At 40.3% G+C, this 26,592-nt stretch overlaps 1 protein-coding gene across 7 annotated transcripts in view; it reads right to left on the bottom strand.

Moving 5' to 3' along the window:
* The window catches only part of LOC106568027 (homeobox protein cut-like 1), a 238,969-nt gene extending 213,747 nt beyond the window's left edge, over positions 1-25,222 (bottom strand). For all 7 annotated transcript variants that reach the window (XM_014138033.2, XM_014138031.2, XM_014138032.2 and 4 more), the window contains exon 1: positions 25,111-25,222. In XM_014138033.2, coding sequence (XP_013993508.2) covers positions 25,111-25,173 — 63 coding nt within the window. In that variant the 5' untranslated portion in view covers positions 25,174-25,222. The remainder of the gene's footprint in view (positions 1-25,110) is intronic.
* Between the last annotated feature and the right edge of the window lie 1,370 nt (positions 25,223-26,592).

Below are 26,592 nucleotides of genomic sequence, written 5' to 3' on the forward strand. Positions count from 1 at the left end.
TTACTAGTGTTTCTTTTGTGGATAATACTGTAGTATTTATTATAGTATTCTACAGTATAGAGGTCGACCGATTATGATTTTTCAATGCCGATACCGATTATTGGAGGACCAAAAAAAGCCGATACCAATTTTTTTTTAAATACACAAAATTAAAAAATATATATATATATATATAAAAATAGGCCAATTTATTTTCATTTATTTATTTGTAATAATGACAATTACAACAATACTGAATGAACACTAATTTTAACTTAATATAATACATCAATAAAATCAATTTAGCCTCAAATAAATAATGAAACATGTTCAATGTGGTTTAAATAATGCAAAAACAATGTGTTGGAGAAGAAAGTAAAAGTGCAATATGTGCCATGTAAGAAAGCTAACGTTTAAGTGCCTTGCTCAGAACATGGGAACATTTGAAAGCTGGTGGTTCCTTTTAACATGAGTCTTCAATATTCCCAGGTAAGAAGTTTTAGGTTGTAGTTATTATAGGAATTATAGGACTATTTCTCTCTATACGATTTGTATTTCATATACCTTTGACTATTGGATGTTCTTATAGGCACTTTAGTATTGCCAGTGTAACAGTATAGCTTCCGTCCCTCTCCTCGCTCCTACCTGGGCTCGAACCAGGAACACATCGACAACAGCCACCCTCGAAGCAGCGTTACCCATGCAGAGCAAGGGGAACAACTACTCCAAGTCTCAGAGTGAGTGACATTTGAAACGCTATTAGCGCGCACTCCGCTAACTAGCTAGCCATTTCACATCAGTTACAGCAGCCTAATCTTGGGAGTTGATAGGCTTGAAGGGGTGGGTATAATTTGTGGAACGTTCCAACAGGAATCTGTTCCAAGAAACGTAAAGTAAAAGGTTGCCAACCAACAACACATACAAAGTAGCAACGCATACAAACCTAGCTAACTAGCTGCCGAATAGGCATCAACTCACCACGTAGCTTATTCTTAATGTTTGTCCATAGGCAACCAGATTGAGGACAGACATTTTTTGGAATAAACTTTATGAGTGAAAAACGCAATGAAATAGACCACTCCCTACCCGGTATCTTATTCTGCCGCTACACAACTTTGTATGCGTTGTTTTTTGGCAACCTTGTTATTTACGAAGTGTTTGAATAGATTCCTGTTGGAACGTTCCACAAATTATACCCACCGGGCTTGAAGTCATAAACAGTGCAATGCTTGAAGCATAGCGAAGAGCTGCTGGCAAAACGCACGAAAGTGCTGTTTGAATGAATGCTTACGAGCCTGCTGGTGCCTACCACCGCTCAGTCAGACTGCTCTATCAAATCATAGACTTAATTATAATATAATAAACACACAGAAATAAATACGAGCCTTAGTTCATTAATATGGTCGAATCCGGAAACTATCATCTCGAAAACAAAAGTTTTTTCTTTCAGTGAAATACGGAACCGTTCCGTATTTTATCTAACGGGTGGCATCCCTAAGTATAAATATTCCTGTTACATTGCACAACCTTCAATGTCATAATTACGTAAAATTCTGGCAAATTAGTTCGCAACGAGCCAGGCGACCCAAACTGTTGCATATACCCTGACTGCGCGCAATGAACGCAAGATAAGTGACACAATTTCATGTTAGCAGGCAATATTAACTAAATATGCAGGTTTAAAAATATATACTTGTGTATTGGTTTTAAAGAAAGGCATTGATGTTTATGGTTAGGTACATTGGTGCAACGACAGTGCTTTTCTCGCAAATGCGCTTGTTAAATCAACACCCGTTTGTCGAAGTAGGCTGTGATTCAATGAGAAATTAACAGGCACCGCATCGATTATATGCAACTCAGGACACGTTAGATAAACTAGTAATATCATCAACCGTGTGTAGTTAACTAGTGATTATGTTAAGATTGATAGTTTTTTATAAGATAAGTTTAATTCTAGCTAGCAACTTACCTTGGCTTCTTGCTGCCCTCGCGTAAACAGGTAGTCAGCCTGCCATGCAGGCTCCTCGTGAAGTGCAATGTAAGGCAGGTGGTTAGAGCGTTGGACTAGTAACCGGAAGGTTGCAAAAACGAATCCCCGAATCCGCCCTGAACAAGGCAGTTAACCCCCGTTCCTAGGCCGTCATTGTAAATAAGAATGTGTTCTTAATCTGACTTGCCTAGTTAAATAAAGGTGTGTAAAAAAAATAAAAATAGGCAACTCGGTGGCCAAAAATACCAATTAGCGATTGTTATGAAAACTTGAAATCGGCCCTAATTAAAATTCGGCCATTCCGATTAAAATCGGTCGACCTCTACTACAGTATACTACAACATTCTATCGTAAGTACTACACATGATTAAGCGACACTACAGTATAGTAATTCTACAGCATACTACAGTTTATGATTCCTAGTTTATCTTATGTAAATTCAGTCAGTGTAGATACGTAAAGATTGCATTTGGACTACTGTTACAGTAATATTTGGGTTGTTAAATTGGATTTGTTCCCGACATTTCTTAATTTCTCTCTTTTTACTTATTGAATTGTGTGTATTGTTTTGTATTGCTAGGTATTACTGCACTGTTGGAGCTAGAAACAAACATTTTGCTGCACCTGTAATAACATCTGGAAATCTGTGTATGCGACCAATAAACTGATTTGACTTACATTATTCTATAGTAAGTACTGTATTATTCAATAGTAAACTGAACAATTTTTTGATGTGGCCTGTGTTAAGACTGCATTTTTGCCACTGACAAGATCAGCTATCCATGGAGGCACAGGGATATTGGACAAGATGAGACAGAGATTCAGAGAGTTGCAGCTCATTAGTTCAAGTGCAGCAAAGTTACTGGCTTCGTTGCTGGCTTTGATCTCAGTGTTTGTGCTTCTTTAAAATATCTGCTTTAAATTGGCTGAACAGGCCATCCAATAGAGAATTTGACATAGCAGGCATAAAAGAATGTCTGTTCAACCAGCTAGTTTCCTGTGAGCTAATAAATGTTCACATTATAGCAACAGTTACAATTTGCCTAAGTAAAATAAGGATGGTTGGAGAATGACTGCAACAAAACCCTGAGAAAATAAATAGGTCACATTGTTATATGGTAAAAACAGAAATGGAACAAATAAGCCTACAGTGACTTTCAGTTGTTGTCTACTTATCTTTTAGTTACTTATTTCAGGAGTACAAATATTATAGAAATGCAATTGTCGAACAGAATGATACTGGTCTGAAAATGACCTTGTTTTGGAAGAGCAAGAATCGGGCAAGAACATCTCACAGTTTTATCATCAAGAACCTGCAAAGCCAGCTTGCAATGTCCTGTCCTGTTCTCCACACATGAAATCTCTCGCTCGGGAAAATGTGGGGGAAGGGGGCCGATTTCTTTCCCATAGCTCTTAATTCCCAAGTACTTCAGATTCCCTCATTTTCTCCAAACTATTTCCAGATGTTTCTGCACAGAAGCAGATAAAATGCTGCTCTAGTTTTTTTCCCTTCCTATCACAGCGACGAGCCCTTTGTTTTCACTGTATGCTTACTGTTTCAATTTAGGCGTTGATACTTTTTAGACTCTCTTACAAGCCATTTTACGTTGCCTTACATATTGTTTTACTTGACCACAGAGTGTGAGCCAAATTCCCAGTAGTCATTTATTTTTTCTCTCTGGGTGTAAATTCAGTGGATCAGACCATAGCAAAAAAAGATAATAACAATAAATAGGAAAAGATCACAAAGAGAATTGTATCATCTCCTGGTCTTGAAGTGCTGTCGCTTCAAAGCAGTCTAAACTGGAAACAAAAAGACCTGTCAAAAGGTCAATATTAACATCTCCTCAGAAGTTTATGTGGAATAGAAACATCCCTTTCATGGTGTGATATAATACAAGAGGTTGTCAAAGAAGTTGCTGACTCACGTCATTCTTGTATCGTCTAGACCTAAATGTACCTGCGTTAAGAGGGGACAACATGGCCTAGGTGATAGAAGTGGCGTCGCACAGACATCATACCTCAGTCCCGGAGGTAAACACACTGAAAATGAACACTATCCACAATCTGCATTTCCTCTGAGTAGGCTACATAAAGATGATCAAAAGGGGCAAGGACAAGCTGTACGCGTTCATCTTCAAGCCTTTATACATAAGTGTCTCTTCCGTGACGTGCCTGTGTGCGACACTCATAACTGATACATGTCAACAAGCAGCTTCAAAATGCTTTTCTTAAAGCTCCACTCCTTCCCATGACAATGTTCCTCCACTTACTCTCAGTATTCATCTATTTTCCTGCCAGTTACAAAACAGTGAAACAGAGACTGTGACTGCCAGACATTAGCTTATGTGAGGCTGAGAAAAAAATAAATATATAGTTTTACAAAAGTCCATAGTAAATTAAAAACTTTGAGTGAATAGTGAATGGAGGCTGGGTGCAATCACAGTGCGTGGGCATGCTCTGCAGTGTAGCCTTTATGTGAGAGCCAGTGGGCAGAGGGAAGCGAGTGAAGAGGGGCCAATTCTCTGGATCCCTCCCCTCCATCTAACCCATTCTCCCTCCCCGCCTGAAATGGACAGCACATTCCAGGCTAATTATGCCGTTGGCGTCAAGATTTCTATAAAACTGTGTGAGGCAGAAGGGGCCCCCCATGAAACCCCAGCACCCAGAGAGAGAGGGAGAGAGATATACAGTGCCTTCAGAAAGTATTCACACCCCTTGACTTTTTCCACATTTTGTTGTGTTACAGACTGAACTTAAAATGGATTAAATAGAGATTTTTTTGTCACCGGTCTACACATAATACCCCATAATGTCAAAGTGGAATTGTGTTTTGAGAAATGTTTACAAATTAATACAAAATGAAAAGCTGAAATGTCTATGGCGATCCTAAATAATTTCAGGGCTAAAAATGTGTTAAACAGTCACATAAGTTGCATGGACTCTGTGTGCAATAATTTCATTTTAACATGATTTTTGAATGGCTACCTCATTTCTGTACTCCACACATAGTCATCTATAAAAGGCCCTACAGTCGAGCAGTGAATTTCAAAAATATATTCAACCAAAAACACCAGGGAGTTTTTCCAATGCCTCGCAAAGGGCACCTATTGGTAGATGGGTAAAAAAAAAAAAAACAGACATTGAATATCCCTTAGAGCATGGTGAAGATATTAATGACAATTTGGATGGTGTTCAATACATCCAGTCACTAAAAAGATACAGGTGTCCTTCCTAACTCAGATGCCGGAGAGAACAGAAACCGCTCAGGGATTTCACCATGAGGGCAATGTTGACTTTAAAATAGTTAGAGTTTAATGGCTGTCATAGGAGAAAACTGAGGATGGATCAGCAACATTGTAGTTACTCCACAATACTAACCTAAATGACAGAATGAAAAGGAAGCCTGTACAAAATAAAAATACGTGGCATTCGTGAATTGACCCTCGCACTTGACTTTCCTTGCTGATATTAAGTACATTTTTCCTCAAAGTAGCTATGACTGTGGCTGTCCTACCTAGCTATCTAAAGATGAATGCACTAAAGATAAGTATATTTATTTGTTTATTTGGATCCTCATTAGCTTTTGCAGAAGCACCAGCTCTTCTTCCTGGGGTCCACAAAACACAGATACAATGATAGTAGTGCTGAGCATTTAGTGCTTTTTGAGGTCGGTTCGGTTTCGGTTCGATTATAATATTGAACAAAAATATAAAAACCTGCTCCAGAGCACTCAGGACCTCAGACTGGGGTGAAGGTTCACCTTCCAACAGGACAACGATCCTAAGCACACAGCCAAGACAACGCAGGAGGGGTTTCGGGACAATTGTCTGAATGTCCTTGAGTGGCTCAGCCAGAGCACGGACTTGAACCCGATCGAACGTCTCGTGAGAGACCTGAAAATAGCTGTGCAGCAATGCTCCCCATCCAACCTGACAAAGCTTGAGAGGATCTGCAGAGAATGGGCAAAACTCCCCAAATACAGGTGTGCCAAGCTTGTAGCATCATACCCAAGAAGACCCGAGGCTGTAAACGCTGCCAAAAGGTGCTTCAACAAAGTACTGAGTGAAGGGTCTGAATACTAATGTAAATGTGATATTTCAGTTTGTTTCGTTTTTTTGGGCAAAGATTTCTATAAACCTGTTTTTACTTTGTCATTATGGTGCAGTGTGTGTAGTTTGAGATGTTTTTCTTATTCCATTTTAGAATAAGGCAGTAACTGGAGAAACTGGAAACACATCTCTCTCACTAGCTTTAAGCACCAGCTGTCAGAGCAGCTCACAGATTACTGCACCTGTACATAGCCCATCTATAATTTAGCCCAAACAAATACCTCTTCCCCTACTGTATTTATTTATTTATTTATTTAGCTCCTTTGCACCCCATTATTTATATTTCTACTTTCTTCCACTGCAAATCTACCATTCCAGTGTTTTACTTGCTATATTGTATGTACTTCGCCATCATGGCCTTTTTTTGCCTTTACCTCCCTTATCTCACATCATTTGCTCACATTGTATATAGACTTATTTTTCTACTGTATTATTGACTGTATGTTAGTTTTACTCCATGTGTAACTCTGTGTTGTTGTATGTGTCAAACTGCTTTGCTTTATCTTGGCCAGGTTGCAATTGTAAATGAGAACTTGTTCTCAACTTGCCTACCTGGTTAAATAAAGGTGAAATAAAATAAAAATAAATAACAAAATGTGGAAAAAGACAAGGGGTCTGAATACTTTCCGAATGCACTGTAGATTAAATCAGTCAATTGAAATAAATTAATTAGGCCCAAACCTATACATTTCACATGACTGGGAATACAGATAAGCATCTGTTGGTCACATATACCAAAAAATAAATAAAGTAGGGGGCGTGGATCAGAAAACCAGTCAGTATCTGGGGTGACCACCATTTGCCTCAACATGACATCTCCTTCGCATGGAGTTGATCAGGCTGTTGATTGTGGCCTGTGGAATGATGTTCCACTCCTCTTCAATGGCTGTGCTTAGTTGCTGGATATTGTCAGGAACTGGAACACGCGGTCGTACACATCAATCCAGAGCATCCCAAACTGCTCAACGGGTGACATGTCTGGTGAGTATGCAGGCCATGGAAGAACTGGGTCATTTTCAGCTTCCAGGAATTGTGTACAGATCCTTGCAGCATGGAGCCTGCATTATCATGCATTATCATGTTGAAACATGAGATGAGGGCGGCGGATGAACGGCACAACAATGGGCCTCATGATCTCGTCACAGTATTTATGCAAGTTCAAATTGCCATCGATAAAATGCAGTTGTGTTCGTTGTCTGTACCTGCATTCGGAAAGTAGTCAGACCCCTTGACTTTTTCCACAGCCTTGTTCTAAAATATCACATTTACTTAAATATTCAGACCCTTTACTCAGTACTTTGTTGAAGCACCTTTGACAGCAATTACAGCCTCGAGTCTTCTTGGGTATGACGCTACAAACTTGTGTCTGACATCAACAGTTCATCACTGGGGTCAAGCTTCCTGCCATCCAGGACCTCTATACTAGGCAGTGTCAGAGGAAGGCCCAAAAAATGGTCAAAGACTCCAGTCACCCAAGTCATAGACTGTTCTCTCTGTTACTGCACGGCAAGCTGTACCGGAGCACCAAGTCTAGGTCTAAAAGGCTCCTTAACAGCTTCTACCCCCAAGCCATAAGACTGCTGAACAATTAATAAAATGGCCACCCAGACAATTTACACTGACCCCCCCCACCCCCCCTTGTTTTTACACTGCTGCTACTCACTGGGGTTTATGATCTATGCATAGTCATTATACCCCTACCTACATGTACAAATTACCTCGACTAACCTGTACCCCAACACATTGATTCAGTACCAGTACCACTTGTTTATAGCCTCATTGTTATTTTATTGTGTTACTTTTTATTAGATTTTTTACTTTTGTTTATTCCTTTAAAACTGCGTTGTTGGTTAAGGGCTTGTAAGTAAGCAATTCACGGTAAGGTTGTATTCTGTGCATCTGACCAAAAATTTGATTTGATTTACTTGGGAATTCAGAGACTTGTCCCGAAGCCACTCCTGCGTTGTCTTGGCTGTGTGCTTAGGGACGTTGTCGTGTTGGAAGGGGAACCGTCGCCCCCAGTCTGTCCTGAGCACTCTGGAGCAGGTTTTCATCAATGCTCTCTCAGTACTTTGTTCCGTTCAGCTTTCCCTCGATCCTGACTAGTCTCCCAGTCCCTGCCGCTGAAAAACATCCCCACAGCATGATGCTGCCATCACCATGCTTCACCGTCGGGATGGTGCCAGGTTCCTCCAAACGTGACGCTTGGCGTTCAGGCCAAAGAGTTTTCAATCTTGGTTTCATCAGACCAGAGAATCTTGTTTCTCATGGTCAGAGTTGTTTAAGTGCCTTTTGGCAAACTCCAAGCGGGCTGCCATGTGCCGTTTACTGAGGAGTGGATTCTGTCTGGCCACTCTACCGTAAAGGCCTGAATAGGGGAGTGCTGCAGAGATAGTTGTCCTTCTGGAAGGTTCTTCCATCTTCACAGACGACCTCTGTCAGAGTGACCATCGGGTTCTTGTTCACCTCCTTGAACAAGGCCCTTCTTCCCGACCGCCCAGTTTGGCTCTAGGAAGAGTCTTGGTGATTCCAAACTCCTTCCATTTAAGAATGATGGAGACCACTGTGTTCTCGGGGACCTTCAATGCTGCAGACATTTTTTGGTACCCTTCCCCAGATCTGTGCCTCGACACAATCCTGTGTTGGAGCTCTACAGACAATTCCTTCGACCTCATTGCTTGGTTTTTGCTCTGACATGCACTGTCAAGTGTGGGACCTTATATAGACAGGTGTGTGCCTTTCCAAATCATGTCCAATCAATTGAATTCACCACAGGTGGACTCCAATCAAGTTGTAGAAACGTTTCAAGGATGATCAATGGAAAAAGCATGTACCTGAGCTCAATTTCGGGTCTCATAGCAAAGGGTGTGAATACTTAGGTAAATAATGTATCTGTTTTTTATTTTTAATATATTTTCAACAAATACTAAAAACCTTTTTTCGCTTTGTAATTTTGGGCTATTGTGTGTAGATTGATGAGGATTTTTTTTAATGTAATCCATTTTAGAAAAAGGCTGTAACGTAACAAAATGTGGAAAAAGTCAAGGGGTCTGACTACTTTCCAAATGCACTGTATCTAGATGTGCTCCCAATACTGTACTGTCTTTAGTCTTCCTATTTAGCTAGCATGCGTAAGTATGAGTCAGACAGCTCTGCAGCAATCATTTTACTAGTTCTTCAAAGTAGATAAGGCATACTTTCACGACCTGGCTCTGTCCCTCTCGACGTTGTGTTGTGTACTTTCCTCTCTCAAGTGGTCTATGCGGTCTGTATGCATCTAACCTAACGTAGCAGGCGCAAAAGTGTACCCTTCCAAAAATCTGTATAAAATGACAAAATGCTCATCTCTCCACCCTAACAATGGAAGTCGTTGTCCCAAAGGCGGGAAAGCAGTCGACAAGCTTAGGTCCAAAATAAGGCCATAGAAATGTATTGGGCTTATTTTGGTGATAGTGAAACCTTTCGCGTCGCCTCTTCCTCTCTGATCAGTCTCTGTTCGAGCCGGGAAAAGTAGGCGCAAATTATGGTCATTGTAGTCAATTACGTTTTTTTTTTTTTACGCTCAACTAGGTAAAATATTTGCTTAAATGAAAACCACAAGTCCCTTCAGCCCAGTGTCCCACATAGTTCTTGACTTGATGGGCACATTTGAGTGGTAATGGCGAAAGCAACCGACTGTAGACGAAAGTCGAGGAGTAAAGTTGGGGGAGGTGCATCTGTAACAGCCGAAAGTCGGACACTAATGTGGTTTTCCAACAGCAAAGCTTAGATCAACATGGCAGTGTTTTCATTGTTTATAAAAGTTTCTTTATAAATGTCAAATTTAACATATCACACACACAAACTGAAATCATGTGTGTACATTGTACAATTGGTAACAATTTACTTGACACCCAGTGGAATGACGGGGTCATAACTATGTCATAATATGTCATAAAAGTTGACATAACTTTATGACACTGTCAAGAAGCATTATGACCATCATAATCATATAAGCCAGATAGGCCTATCACATACATGCCCTTATAACAGTCATCAGTCAAAAAGAAGGGGGCTTGTCCTGCTCCTGAAATCTGCTCCTGCATCCAGCGCTGTCATCAGCAAACAGAGCATTGGGGTAGGTGCATGTCTGACATCAATGTGTGTGTAATTACAATGATAATTTAATATGGTCAATTAAAAATATACTGCTCAAAAAAATAAAGGGAACACTTAAACAACACAATGTAACTCCAAGTCAATCACACTTCTGTGCATTCAAACTGTCCACTTAGGAAGCAACACTGATTGACAATAAATTTCACATGCTGTTGTGCAAATGGAATAGACAACAGGTGGAAATTATAGGCAATTAGCAAGACACCCCCAATAAAGGAGTGGTTCTGCAGGTGGGGACCACAGACCACTTCTCAGTTCCTATGCTTCCTGGCTGATGTTTTGGTCACTTTTGAATGCTGGCGGTGCTTTCACTCTAGTGGTAGCATGAGACGGAGTATACAATCCACACAAGTGGCTCAGGTAGTGCAGCTCATCCAGGATGGCACATCAATGCGAACTGTGGCAAGAAGGTTTGCTGTGTCTGTCAGCGTAGTGTCCAGAGCATGGAGGCGCTACCAGGAGACAGGCCAGTACATCAGGAGACGTGGAGGAGGTCGTAGGAGGGAAACAACCCAGCAGCAGGACCGCTACCTCCGCCTTTGTGCAAGGAGGAGCAGGAGGAGCACTGCCAGAGCACTGCAAAATGACCTCCAGCAGGCCACAAATGTGCATGTGTCTGCTCAAACGGTCAGAAACAGACTCCATGAGGGTGGTATGAGGGCCCGACGTCCACAGGTGGGGGTTGTGCTTACAGCCCAACACCGTGCAGGACGTTTGGCATTTGCCAGAGAACACCAAGATTGGCAAATTCGCCACTGGCGCCCTGTGCTCTTCACAGATGAAAGCAGGTTCACACTGAGCACGTGACAGAGTCTGGAGACGCCGTGGAGAACGTTCTGCTGCCTGCAACATCCTCCAGCATGACCGGTTTGGCGGTGGGTCAGTCATGGTGTGGGGTGGCATTTCTTTGGGGGCCGCACAGCCCTCCATGTGCTCGCCAGAGGTAGCCTGACTGCCATTAGGTACCGAGATGAGATCCTCAGACCCCTTGTGAGACCATATGCTGGTGCGGTTGGCCCTGGGTTCCTCCTAATGCAAGACAATGCTAGACCTCATGTGGCTGGAGTGTGTCAGCAGTTCCTGCAGGAGGAAGGTATTGATGCTATGGACTGGCCCGCCCGTTCCCCAGACCTGAATCCAATTGAGCACATCTTGGACATCATGTCTCGCTCCATCCACCAACGCCACGTTGCACCACAGACTGTCCAGAAGTTGGCGGATGCTTTAGTCCAGGTCTGGGAGGAGATCCCTCAGAAGACCATCCGCCACCTCATCAGGAGCATGCCCAGGCGTTGTAGGGAGGTCATACAGGCACGTGGAGGCCACACACACTACTGAGCCTCATTTTACTTGTTTTAAGGACATTACATCAAAGTTCGATCAGCCTGTAATGTGGTTTTCCACTTTAATTTTGAGTGTGACTCCAAATCCAGACCTCCATGGTTGATAAATTGGATTTCCATTGATTATTTTTGTGTGATTTTGTTGTCAGCACTTTCAACTATGTAAAGAAAAAAGTATTTAATAAGATTATTTCTTTCATTTAGATCTAGGATGTGTTGTTTAAGTGTTCCCTTTATTTTTTTGAGCAGTATATATATATATATATATATATATATATATATATATATATATATATATATATGGCAGTCACAACACCCACAACCAATCATTGTGTTACAGTACAACCAATCATTGAAAGAAAACATCAAATACGACATTCATTTGAGGCATTATGTGTAGGCCAGTAACAAACAAAAAAAATCTACATTTCATACATTTTACATTCAAGATGTAAAACAACAGAATGTGCAAAAAGTCGAGGGGTGAATACTTTCAAGGCATTGTACCTGGTGGCTTGTCACTATTGATGGATAACAATAGTTTTTCCACCTAACTTGACCCAATTCAAAAGCGCAATCCTTCTCTTTCATTATTAGATATTTTATACAGAAATACAATGGTTCATTGTTCAATGTTCAATGTTGTCATTTCACTGAGTTTCCACTTTACTAGTTAAAGTCATTGAAATGATTGGCAATATCGAAAGATTTTGTTATAAATGACCCATCAACTTCTGTCCATGATATCATTTAATTTATTTTTTAATCCCAGCCCCCGTCCCCGCAGGAGGCCTTTTGCCTTTTATTTTTCTTAAGTTTAGTAACAACATTTCTCAATTTAAAGTATGTCAATCAATCAGCTGAGCAGCTGGACTTGTTTGCCACCTCTTTTGCATAATTTGAACCATTACATTTTTCAATTAATCATTAACCCAGGGGGCTCTAACTGTTCACAGTTCGTTTCTTAACAGGTACATTCTTTTAAACAATTGGAATGAATAATTTTACAAATACTTCCAGTGCTGCATCTGGATTCCCTTCCTACACAGATCAACATTTTACATCTTCAACAAAATAATATATGAATTACTTTAGGCCCAACCTTTGGCGCACTGGCTTTACTTGTTATTGCCCCAATGTTATGGTCACTACAGCTAATGGAAACTGATAATGCTTTGGAGCAAAGCTCTGCAGCATTAGTGAAGACATGATATCTAAGCTTTACAGGAATATGGCTCTGAACATATACAGCAAGAACCTCCATAAACATTCCTGTCTTCTGTAGTTATATCCCTGTATTGCTACTGCTGTATCAAAATAATTATCTAAGTGAGTTTCAGAGATGGCTAATATATGAATCCTATCCGATGTTAGCAAGTTAGAAATAAGCTTAATGAAATCTAAGGCTACATATATTAATATGGGCTATTCTTAGCACTTCCCACATAGCTTATAATATGTAGACAAAATACGTGTAAGTGTGTAATGTTGGGCTGAAGCTACTGACCCTGAAGCTTGGCGCCCTCATTCCTCAAGGCTTTTGGGAAGGAGGGTGGACAATGAGCCTGTCGTAGCAGATGTAAGCAATGTTCCTTCCCATGCTCTCTGGCAGATTGCACAGCTTCAGAGAAGTCCTTGTTGAGGACAATGTTGGTTCCTCTCAAGTTCTTGGCTCTCTGCAGAACAGCCATCTTGTCCTTAACCCTTCGACGCGTACGATCACATATTTGTGATCATTGTTGACTGGTCCCTACAGCATACCGTCACAAATATGTGATTGGAACAGTATCAACAGAACGTATGACGCAACAAACGCATCTAAACAGCATTGCTGCTACTCGCTGTTTATTATCTATGCATAGTAACTTCACACCCTACCTACATGTACAAATTACCTCTACTAACCTGTACCTCCACACACTGACTCAGTACCGGTACCCCCTGTATATAGCCCTGTTATTTTATTGTGCTACTTTATTATTTTTTACTTTAGTTTATTTGGTAAATCTTTTCTTAACTCTTTCTTGAACTGCACTGTTGGTTAAGGGCTTGTAAGTAAGCATTTCACAGTAAGGTCTACACTTGTTGTATTTGGCGCATGTGACAAATAAAGTTTGATTTGATTTATTGACCGAAAAGCATCTAAACAATGTTTTGTACTGCTGGAAAATATTGGTCTTTACAACTTTATTCCTCAATAAATGATACAGGCGAACGTCATCATACAAACATCACACAGAACACATCCACAGCAAAACTCATTCCATAAACCAGTCTAAATAACAGGTTGCGCTGACGAAAAAAAAAAACATAAGTTAGCGACCTAACAGCCAGACCTGTTTACAATGTACCACATCTCAGGTGAGCACAAGGGAGAAATTTAATATTGTTTAGAAAAGAGATGCATGTCAGCAAAGTTAACAGGAGCTACATCATTATGATGGCAGCCATGTTTTTTTAACGTTTGACAAGAGAAACCTCCCTAATCCCAGAATGTCAGTCGCTATAAGACGCAAATAAACGAACTCAAGGTGAAAGATGGCTGGGCCCATTGCCTGAAAAATATGAACTTAGTTTGGCCACTTTTCAGCATACTACAAATCTTCAATGTACTTTTTACAGTGTATACAAGAACCGGAGCACATGACTTAACAAGTCGTTTACTGTTTTTGACTGAACAGAAAGCAAATCAAATGTAGTCACCTCACAGATCTTCACCCCAAATACAAGCCTACTGCCTAGCCTAGTCCATGGGGGGTAGAAATCGGTGAAGATATCGTGGGGGGATATGATGAAGGAAATATTACTATGATGGGGGATTTATCAATAAATGGGGGACAAGCACAGGAGAAGTTTATAGGCAAAGGGGGGTCTGAGCTGGTATGCCATATTTAAAATCAGATGCCGTGTTCAAAACAACTGGGAAATCGGAAATCTCCGACTTCCACTTCAGTGCGTTCAAGACAACTGGGAACCCTAGGGGGGGAAAAAATTAGCTCCGTTCTGGGGAAAATTGTTTTGAACTGTCATCTAACTCGGAATCTCTGGCCTCTATCTAGAGCGCCAACCTGAAGATCACTGATGTCATGATTTGACCTCAGACTTTGAGTTCCCAGTTGTCTTGAAAGCGCCATAAGTCAGTCGAATGAACTATCCCTTATTATAACATCTTTGGTCTGATAAGCGCTTACATGACAACCAGAATGCATTGTATAACATCAACAAACATGGCGCCACACATATCTGGAAAAAAGCTTAGCATTAGCTCATCATAATCAGTACAGCCTTCAAAAAAGTATTTTACACACATCATGTGTGTCCATTACAATCTACGCAAGAATCGGAATGCATGATTTGTCACCAGTACTTGAAAACGTGAATAAAACAGTAAATACATTATGCTCCATACGGTATGCTACAGTCGAAACGACAACATGATATACATAAAATAAGGCACTTACTTTGATAGGAACGCACACATGTCCAAAGTTACTATTTCTAAGGAAAAGAACAGACAATGCGGGGGCCAGTCAGAAAATGTGCCAGGGGGAAAACATTTGTGCAACTAGAGACGTGCAATGTCTTCATACTTGATCTGGGGAAACACTGGGGAAGTGCTTGGGCTCTCGTTAAAGAGAGAAGTTTGTCCAGCTCAGTAAAGCCTCAAACATAAATTGTCCGCAACAGTGAAATGGGATAGTTCTTATGTAAATTAATGAGGAGGCGGAACACACCTCAATTCAAACTGTTGGTAGAAAATAAAACTTCTTCGAAAATAATTTGAAATTGACCAGTTGAAACACAGCCTATAGATAATTAGCAGGCAGTGTGCCTTGGTTTGAGGGCAGCACGGGTTAACTGTCATGTTGCATAACGCACACGTGAAAAGGTAAAACCTCAGGATCTTCACCACAATCGGCTTGGGTCTGTCACCAAGACTGGTTACATGTTTACCAGACCTGTGGGCTTGCTCCAGCTCAAGGGCTAAACGCTTCACGGACTGTGTTCAAGCTGTCAAGGAAACGTTGCTAGCTTGACAACTAGTTAGCAGCTGGTCTAGCTGCTACGCCAAGCAGCTCTCCAAAAACTTTTGGTTAGCAGGATCCCTGGAGATATAGCAGTACCAGCAACTGAGGCTAACTGCGTCGAGCGATCCAAATTCAAAAAGGTAGCTAGTAACCAAACTTTTTCAATAGAACACCTTTTCAGAGACTTTCAAAACAACAAACCGAGCTCTCCATCATTCCGCATTCAACGCATGACATGATAAGCATGTCTGCTAAATTACTAAAATGTATATAAACCCTGGATAAGAGCGTCTGCTAAATGTTTGGAGGACAAATGTAAATGTATTTAAGTATTTTTTGTTGTAGTGAGGAAAATAACAGTACTTTCAAAAAATTGTACTTAAAGGAAAATGGTTATATATATTTTTATATTTTACATTTTTTAGGTGCATCTCACAATTTCATTTAAGGGTATGCATTAAGGTGTCTGTAATAGAATAAACGTGGCAAAATCAAAATGTAGACATTAATAAATGCATTTCTATAGCTTCCAATATATTTTTTACTATGGTGGGGTAGTGCCATGATCGAGGCGCAGTGGCTTAAAAACAGCACCCCCTGACAGTCATTTAGTGTATAAATCATTGGTCTGGACCTATTTGTCTGACAGTGGAGATAAACCACTGACAGCTGAACACAGCTCGCTACAGAACAAAAAAAATATGACCAGGCAAGGGGTACAATTCAATTGATTTGTTAATCCAGTTGCGTTCCATATTTCAAGAACATTTTTTTTAAATGATTTACTCTGCATCATAAATATGACCACAGACGATGGAATTTCTTCTGAGCTTTTACAGGCATGTCTGACTAGTCTTCTTTCACAAAAGAGGGATAAAAAGATACTGAACATAAGTTACGTCGAGTACGTCTTACAGCATTTAACTGTGCAGGGAGACAAGGAGTTCCAGCTGTGAGCATTCAGCACTGCTCACAGACTGATCGGGAGAGAACCTTGTTGCCTCGGAAAGAATTTGGTAAAAAGAATACTGCAGGTCCCAAATGCTATGTGGAAATGCATAAATATCAAGTTTTCCTTTGCAATTATGAACTGCCAGGGCAAAAAAAAAAAGAGGCAAAGACGCTTGGGCTAAATTTGGATGGGGACATGCAAATGTCTGTCTTGTTTTGTGCCTTGTTTACAAGCTTGTTGGGGTTTGAAGTGGTGTGGATCTGACAGGGGAATCGACAGGGGACGGGAGTATGTGGTGGGGGGGGGGTTGAGGGGTAGCAGAGCGCTGAGGCACAGTTCTCCTTTAATTTCTACATTAAGGAGTTTTCTAAATTTAGTCCTGAGTGCAGGCTCCTGCTTTTTCACTGACATGTGGCAGAGCTAGTCAGGAATTTGCCTGTTTCAGCATGGATGATTCATACTCAGGTGCCTGTGTATCTAAAATCCTGCTGTACAAACATGTGACCTAAGGGACCAGAGAGCATACAGCTCTCACTTTGACTTAGATTAAACAACTTCATAGAAACTTGAACATAATATTTTAGAATGGATCTTTCTTGTGTGGCTTCAAGGCATCTTTAAATCAAGACCTAGGTCAATACTCTAGTCTATGTTGAAGAGCACAGAGAAAATAATCCTTCCATCAAATTATTGGCAGTGGTGCATATCTCGACAAGACGCACCCATGTCTGTGGCAATTCTGTGGAAACAGAGGGTTAAAAATAACACAGGGGAGCCAAAGCCAGCCTGTGTCTGCCACATCGTAAATATCAAACTGATATGTTTACAGCCAACGGCAGGCCAGCACAAGTTTAGGGCGCAGGGGAGCTCAAATCTCCATGGCGCGGTCATGGGCGACATTGCTTCCTTCACTAATCTCCATATGTTGACGTGTAAAATGCAGGACCACACACAGGCCCGAATACCTCAAAACACAGCATCTCACCTACAGTTGGACACCTTCCAACCACATGGAATCAACACAGGTGGTATGCTGAGGGGCCGCCCAACGCCACGGGACCCTTTGAAATGGCTGAGAACCTATATGGGAATGGACGTCTATGTGGAGAGGTGGAAAAATGAGCTCAGAGGCTGGTCTAAGGGCAAGAGAACTGTACCAGACAAGCTTCTTCTCTCAAGTAAACCAAACATCTCTGTACGGTAACAAACACTTAGCTAGCTACTGCAAACCAGACACTCCAACCATGCTCTCACTATAATTGAATGTAGGCCCACTATACATAATAAAGCTCATTCACATAAAGATGTTACAGTCTTCCTTAAAGGTGTTAATAGTTTAAAACATGAATTAATTCTGGGAAAATAATAACCCGAAAATGTTTACATTTTCCACATCAGAAATTTAAGTTAAAAGCAATGTTCAGTGGAAAAACATTAAAACATTAAACATGCTATAACTACAGATTTTACGACAGACGCCTCAGAGGGATAATTTCAATAAAGCACTATATCAAAAACAGATTTGCGACATTCGGCAGATAAAAGCCTTGGAAAATAATAATATAGATTAGATAAACACCATTTGTTCATTCATGGGGAGGATTGTGAACAAAGTGGCTAATGAAGACCAGACTGACAATCTGACACGGAGAGGAGAGCAGGCTTTCTGAGGAGGCCCTGTCTGAGGGCTCACATGAGAAATGGGATTGGCACATGGGGGACAGAGGCAGCTTTTGGCCCACAAAGAATGTAAACAGCCAAATCAAACTTAATCAGGAGAGCAAGGGCCTGAATAGGAAACTGTGGGCGTCCTTTCAACTTCAAAAGGCAGCCCTGTAATGGTGCCATTTCAAAGTTTCACACTGAGCTGCCTACTGTAAGCAGCGTAGGAACATGTCCCAAAAAATGCCTGACAAGAAACCCTTTTATTCCAAGCTTCAAAGGGCAAGCTCCCGTGGGCTGTCTGTCTGAGATGAGCGGGGAAATATTGAAAGTCACCACACCTGAGAGACGGGCTTGTAGGGGTTGTGTGTGTGTGTTAATTTCCTTCAAATTCTTAGCCCCCAACTCTGATCTTTGCACATGCACTATTTGTAGTGTGCATAAACTAGTCTCCCTGTTCATTTGTTGAATGACCTTAGACAAACACCCAGGACATGAGGATATAATGATAGTGAAGTGGGAGTAGCATTTGTCGATGGATTGGTTCCACTTAGACTGAGTTTGAGCATTGAGTCCCCAAGAAACTATGCAGTTTGTAGCTGTGGGGGGGGGGTCCCTTGCAATTCCCAGCCCTAATATGTAGGTCAGGGGTTCCCAAACTTTTTTGACCCGCGACCCCATTTTGACAAAAAAAGTCACCCCAGCATGTCAAAAGAGGCATGTAATCAACGGCCAATGTTAACTTTTTTTTTTTTTTTAATTGGGGTTATGACAGTCTATTACAACTCAGTCTGACAGTACTTATGACAGTATTTCAATCTGAAGGATGATTTGAAGTGACAAATGCATTACAAAGGTATTGGGAAGTTCAGAAGATCAGTCAAATATGTATGATCCTTTGTGTAGAAAAGAACATCGATGTTCTTTCCCCCCCATTCTGATTTAGTGTCTAGTCTCTCTGTTAGAATTAGTAAAGTGTGGCCTGATGGCATTCAAAGGGAAGCAGAAGACACATACATGTTCCTGAGAGTCTCATCTTTCAGTGATGGTGATGGGGTCATAATATTGTGTAGCTTAAACTGTTCAAAAGTCACATTTGTAGGAAGAAAACAGAAACCGCTCTGTTTATCACCACCGCATCCAGCGGCTACCGGAGGTTACTGGCGTAACCCAGGTTCTAGAAACCAAGCAGTGGTTTTTTATTTTATTTTTTACTTTTTCCTCACGACCCCATTTTCAAATCAGCCGACCCCACATGGGGTTGCGATCCCTAGTTTGGAAAACGCTGATGTTGGTGGTCTTTCAGACAGGATTGCATGAACGTACCCGTACACCTTGAAGAAACATTCATCTTGATCCTTGTAACTCATTCAATGCCTGTAACACTGACATGCTGTAGACATAAGCTTACATTCCAGGTGGAAATAAACTGCTTTAGAATGTCTGGTGGTATCACCATTGGGTCTACTACAACATCTTGGATTCACATTATCTGATGTGCTTCCCAGGTGATCACTGAGTGGAAAGCAGCAGTTGCCTTGTTTGGGATAGTGGCTCAGAGACAGAAATCCTATTTCTGCCGAGCCATTTAAGGTTTGTCTTGAAGCTTAATGTCTTTCCCATTTGGAATGCACCAATTTGAGAAGGCCATAAAAACAGAAACAATATACTGGTTTATTACTTGTAACATGTACATGTGGTATCACTAGCAACTCCTTATTCTGGGAGTCCAATTAAAAGAGGCTGTGGCTGCTGGTGATGAAAAGGCCATACCGCAGTGCCTGACAAGCCTGAGCATACCCTGTCAGAAAGACTCACCGGTGGCAATACTGCAGCGAATTAAATAAGTTGTCATCAATAATAGAGGTGGAATCTTGAGTCCACCCTGCTGTCGGGTCTGGATCCTCCAGACAGGGCCTCGCCTCGCTCCTCTCTGCTGAGCAGCTGTCTTGACTAATATCATTGGATGGGTCTTAACATGATTATTGCTGGGCTCTTAACATAACCCTACGTGACGCATACTTTATGCGGGAACTATGTATGGCTGTCAAGAGTCAATGCACACTCATTAAATGGATACCATAGGTAGACGTGTAGTTAACATGTTTTACTTTCTGGGAAGCGCGGCAGTTCTGAGTGGCGCAGCGGTCTAAGACACTGCATCCCAATACAAGAGGCATCACTCCAGTCCCTGGTTCGAATCCAGACTGTATCACATCCGGCCGTGATTGGGAGTCCCATAGGGCGCTGCACAATTGGCCCAGCGTCATCCGGGTTTGGCCGGGGTAGACCGCCATTGTAAATATGAATTTGTTCTTAACTGACTTGCCTAGTTAAATAAAGGTTAAATAAAAGATGAAGACTTTTGTTCAGAATGATTGATAATAGTAGTTCAGGTTTGACTAGATTAATGGTTCACTCTTTCTAAACATAAAAAATACCCCACAAAACATTCAGTATGAGAGTTTAACAAAATTAACCTAAATAATGCAAGATATCTACCTAAATGTATTACTTAAGATATAAACTATATAGACAAATTATAACTGAACTTGAGAATACATTTCTTAACCTGTCGTTTCAGAATTCTATTTAACTGTTTTTTATGTTCCTATTAGTAAGGGATAATCAATGAAGGGCTATGCGTTCTGGAAAATAATGAATGACGCGCTAGCAGAGTGGAACTACCCTTCCACAAAGTTGCATTATTTTCCAGAGAACGAATAGAGTCCCCGAGTTAACTATCCCTTTTAGACCATGGCTATAATTTAGCACATTTACCCCTGGATGTGTGTTCATTTGCAGGTAGAAATGTGTTCAACACTGAAGTCGATTGCAAGTTTGCTAGATAGCGACAGTAGTTGCCTCGCTAACCAAACAAACAGACTTGCTAGTTTAGCTAACCAAACCATCAGTCCTACCTTGCTATTAAGAAAATCTAATTCAACAATGCCAATAATGTTTTCAATTAGACTTTTGCTTTCAAAAGCAGCTCAAACATAGAACATGTAATAATGAACTATATATATTTTTTTATTTAACTAGGCAAGTCAGTTAAGAACAAATTCCGATTTACAATGACGGCCTACCAAAAGGCAAAAGACCTCCTGCGGGGACGGGGGCTGGGATTAAATTATATTTTTAAATATCATATAAATATAGGACAAAACACACATCACGACTAGAGAGACAACACTATATCCATTGAATTCTACCGTGCAAATATAACGTGCATTATACAGAAATAATGCATGCTCTAGAATGCCCTTCAAGCCAATCAGAAACTAATATTCAACAATGCCATTGGTATAATTAAGCAATAAGGCCACAGGTGTCTCAAGTTGAGGGAGCGTGCAATTGGCATGCTGACTGCAAGAATGTCCACGGCTGTTCCCTGGGAATTTAATGATAATTTCTCTACTATAAGCCGCCTGCAAAGTAATTTTAGAGAATTTGGCACTACGTTCAACCAGCCTCACAACCGCAGACCACATGTATGGCGTTGTGTGGGCGAGTGGTTTGCTGTTGTGAACAGACTGCCCCGTGGTGGTGGGGTTATGGTATGGGCAGGCATAAGCTACGAACAATGAACACAATTGCATTTTATTGATGGCAATTTGAAAGCACAAAAATACTGTGATGAGATCCTGAGGCCCATTGTGAGGCCCATTTTTTCTTAAGGTAACTTTGATCAACAGATGCATAACTGTCATGTGAAATCTATAGATTAGGGTCTAATGAATGTATTTCCTCATGAACTGTTACTCAGTAAAATCAATGAAATTGTTGCATGTAGCATTTATATTTTTGTTCAGTTTAAATCAAATGGAATTTGTAATAGGCCTACCTTATTTAAGCAATAATGCCCGGGGGGGTATATGGCCAATATACCATGGCTAAGGGCTGCTCTTTTGCACGACGCAACGCGGAGTGTCTGGATACAGCCCTTAGCCGTGGTATATTGGCAATACACCACAAACCCCCCGAGGTGCCTTTTTGCTATTATAAAACTGGTTACCAACATAATTAGAGCATTCAAAATAAATGTTTTGTTATACGGTCTGATATACCACGGCTGTCAGCCAATCAGCATTCAGGACTCAAACCACCCAGTTTATAAATGCAATTAGAAACTGGGTTGTTCAAGCCCTGAATGCTGATTGTTAATAGCTGTGGTATATCAGACCATATACCATGGGTAAAATAAAACATTTATTTTTACTGCTCTAATTACATTGGTAACCAGTTTATAATAGCAATAAGGCACATTGGGGGTTTGGGGTATATTACCAATACACCATGGCTAAGGGCTGTATCCAGGCACTGCACACTGCATAAGAGCAGCACTTAGCCATGGTATATTGGTCATATATTGACCACCCCCACCGGCCTTATTGCTTAAATAAGGTAGGCCTATTACAAATTCCATTTGATTTACACTGAACAAAAACCGGGGTCTGTAGTGACACAGTGCCTGAGACTGCTGCGCCACTCAGGCGCCTTATTGTCCCCAGCACAAGGTCCACCTGTGTATTGATCATGCTGTTTAATCAGCTTCTTGATATGCCACACCTGTCAGGTGGAGGGATTATCTTGGCAAAGGAGAAATGCTCACTCATGTTGTTTATATTTTTTGTTCAGTGTAGATAACTGTGGCCATAAAGTCATATGAACTTAATAACCATTTCAAAATGAAATGTAATCAATGTTGACTTTATTGCTAGACAGAATTTGAAGCAGAACGCTTTAACTATTTAAATAAAGACACAATATGAGCCTATGTGCAACTCAATTATCGGGGGGTTAGGCTACAGTGGGTACAATATCAGGCATTATATTCGTGGCGCCAAAAGCACACCTCGCGTGAGAATCATAAATCAGTCATAAAAGCGTAAGGCTATTTTCCTTCTACAACAAAAATATTTCAGACCGAGAGCCTAGGTTACATGGAAATATTCCTCCGGAAAATCCCTGAACCAGTTGAACGCAAAATAGAGTGAACAAATTCAGATAGGGAAAGAACAGTAGGAGCCTGCCGTCAAATACACCCACATTGTCTTTTCAAACATAAAATGATTTCAAGAGGCAATGGTACATGTCGCACGGGGAAAAATAGCTGAGAAAACACGTCCCTGTGATTGAGATCAACCTGTTCCCTGGCCGCAGAAGACCATGGCGGACACTCCGTAGCATGGAAAACAATGGTCGAAAATAAACGGCATACGGATGAATAACAAAATATTTTCGGCACCTTTTAAATAGACTTCATTCTAATCTTGGGATGGAAATATTGTCCATTGAAAAGGGCACGCATTGTCTCATTCCCCCTCCTGACATGACGTGCAAAACCCGTGAGACTCAGTGACGTGTACATTTCAAACATTCCTTTGATAGTAGCCTAGGCCACCTGAATCGATATTACACCCCCTATTAATTTGAGAATCATTAGCCTACTTTTGTAGGCTGTAAAATACGTGTAAAACGACACCTCCACGAAATTGGAGTTGAATAGGCTTTTAGTAGGCAACTAGGTTCATTGAAATTTACCAATCAGAATAAAAGCCCAAAAGGAAAAAGTAACCAAATATTGATTTTAAAGGATTAACCAGACTATATAAGTTACATAAATACGTATGTTGTGATTGGTAGTAGTTTGTTTAAATGTAACAAATAGCCTTCACAATGAGTGTATCCCTCATGAAAACATGACCAAATCCCATTCATTGGGACTATTCAATAACACCTTAATTCTATAGGCCTATTGATTAACCAATCACGTTTGCCTAATATGCAAAAATGACACTCCCAAGTTGCTGTTGTCGATTAGTCAACAGTAAATTCAAATTTCAGTCTTAGATAACTTTAACCTGTTGAAATCAAAATAATAAGCGATTTATCAAATTTGGGTAGGCCTATACGTGCTCAATTTAAACGGCAGTATTTGCTCATACAGAACTATAAATTATAAAGCAGATAAACATTTTATGGAAGCAAAAGTGGCTCGAGCACTCAATGCATTTAAAATCTATTGAGCGCACAATTCAAACGAAATAAAACATACAACTTGGTTATTTAGTTAATGGTAAACTATTACAGATTAAAATAACGCAAACTTGAACTTGGGTAAGAATATCCATGTCTACAGCCCATGGCTACGCATAAAGAGTAAAAATCCCAATTTCGCTGGCATGTATATCAAAACACTTCTTTTTTCTACAGATTAACACAACCACGACATCAGCAAACTGTTTTTGTTATTAAAATAGCTACCGAGTTGCCTAGGTGCAGGCAAAACACTTCGCTAAAAAAAGAGCACGAGGCTTCGCGATAAGCTTTCCTCGAAAATAATAACTATAAAACAGCTATTATGAAATGTATGCTATCACAACATTTTGTATATTTCTTATTCAAAAGCAATATTTCCCAGTGTAAAACAGATAACATAAGTCACCTAACTCTTCGGCACCCAACTCGTTTCAGCACCACAGCGCCACCCGCGAGAGCTCGAGACAACCAATGCACTTATTTTCTTTAACCAAATTATTCAAACAAAACGCATCAAGAACATCAAATACATCCTCTCAAAGGTATTAAGTTTCCAGTTTTGCACTAGAATAGTCTTCCATGAGAGTGGAATCGCCTTTGCTCCCGGAATTGCCATAGTGACCGCTTCCCTGCGGCCATGATGTCTGATCGATGGGAATTGAACAAAGAGGATCAATTTCCGATCAACGAGAGAGCCGCTTTAATCAATGGGAGAAGAGAGCTCCAAAAGCGGCTACAAACACCGGCAAAGAGGGGCTCAAGAGCGAAGCCACAACTCGACAACGGTTTGCCACGCATAAGGCTTCAAGAAAGCAGAGAAACTTTAAGGAAAAAGGCTGACCTGCAGCTGCTGTAAATCAAAGCGCTTCCAATATTGAAACATCGATCCCGCATTGGCCGCCATCTTGAGACATATTGAGACGGAGTGAGAGGCTGATACAGAGAGAGCGAGGGGCTGGAGTTCAGTAGAAAGGAGGGGGAGCGCGCGCAAAACACGGAGCGGAGCAATTGAACAGGGGCATCGCTTATTGAACATGGGCGTGGAATGGAGTTATTGAACATGAACCTGTGATATTGAATAGGGCCACAGAATAGAATTATTGAACGGGAGTTGGCAATTTCTTTAACAGCTAAAACATGGGATGGATTTTCCATGTAGATCGTGAACAATGCTGAAAGATTTGTTGTCGAGTGTGTGTTTTGGACTGATTTTATTCGTTTTTCGACATGTGATTGCCAATATTGCTATTTCATATAGGCTACTATCCATTAGATTAGTCTATGCATGCTAAATGTAGTATTAGCCTACTCTTGTTTTACATGTAGCCTATTATTTCTGCTATTCTTTCTGTAGCCTAATTTCTGTGTGCTACTTATTTATCATTGCTCAAATGCATTTATTAATTGTTGGATTAAGATTATCATTCTATAATATTTCGTTTTACACTAATCATGTTAATAGTTTTGGTGTTGTAAACCGTTAGTTCTATTTCATGTAATTATTATCTTATTTATTGAAGTGTTTTTAAGAATAACACTGTGAAAGGTGGTTAGAACTATTTTATTGTAAATCATTTTTTATTGTAAATTCTTTACATGGACTTTATTTAGTAAATGTAGTGACTAAGATGTATAGTTTGCATTGTGAAAACATTTTAATTATTTGACGGCATGGCCGAATGTTTTATCAATATTTCAGCGTTCTCAGCAATGTGTGCTTGATTTTTGAACTTCAATTTGGGAGAACAGCGCCCCTGTCGATCTGAAATGGGAATACAAGCAATCTGCTGCAATCTAGTTTTCATGTTGTGCTGTATATACTATTCTACTTTCGATTGGAAAGTTTCCATATTTGTTCTTTAAAATCCATTCACAACACCTTTATCAGTCTTGTAGGTAGAAAAATAGCCTAACATCTACTTAAATGATTTAATCACAACTTTGATGTTTTTGTTTATAGAACAAAGAAACACATGTCAAGTAACTAATGCAAAACTTTAACACATTTAAGAACTTGAATATTGCTGGATTTCAGTTAGAATTATTTAAAAATCACCAATAAAAATAATGTGATCACAGTGATTATAAAACCAAGTATTGTTCACTGCTAAACAGTATACTATTGACAAAATTATTTATTTGCCTTGGCCTGAATGTAGTGTTATATTTTCATATATATTGTTTCCCTTATTCACACTCTGTTCCACATTGTTATGCTGATAAAGGTTATTTACATAAAATACATAATATAAACTTGCATTTGTATGTTGCACTTCTGCTAAACCCTGCACAGTGTATAATGATACATTTAGCTGTTATAAAA

The sequence above is a fragment of the Salmo salar genome, chromosome ssa13, assembly GCF_905237065.1.
Source record: "Salmo salar chromosome ssa13, Ssal_v3.1, whole genome shotgun sequence".
NCBI lineage: Eukaryota > Metazoa > Chordata > Actinopteri > Salmoniformes > Salmonidae > Salmo > Salmo salar.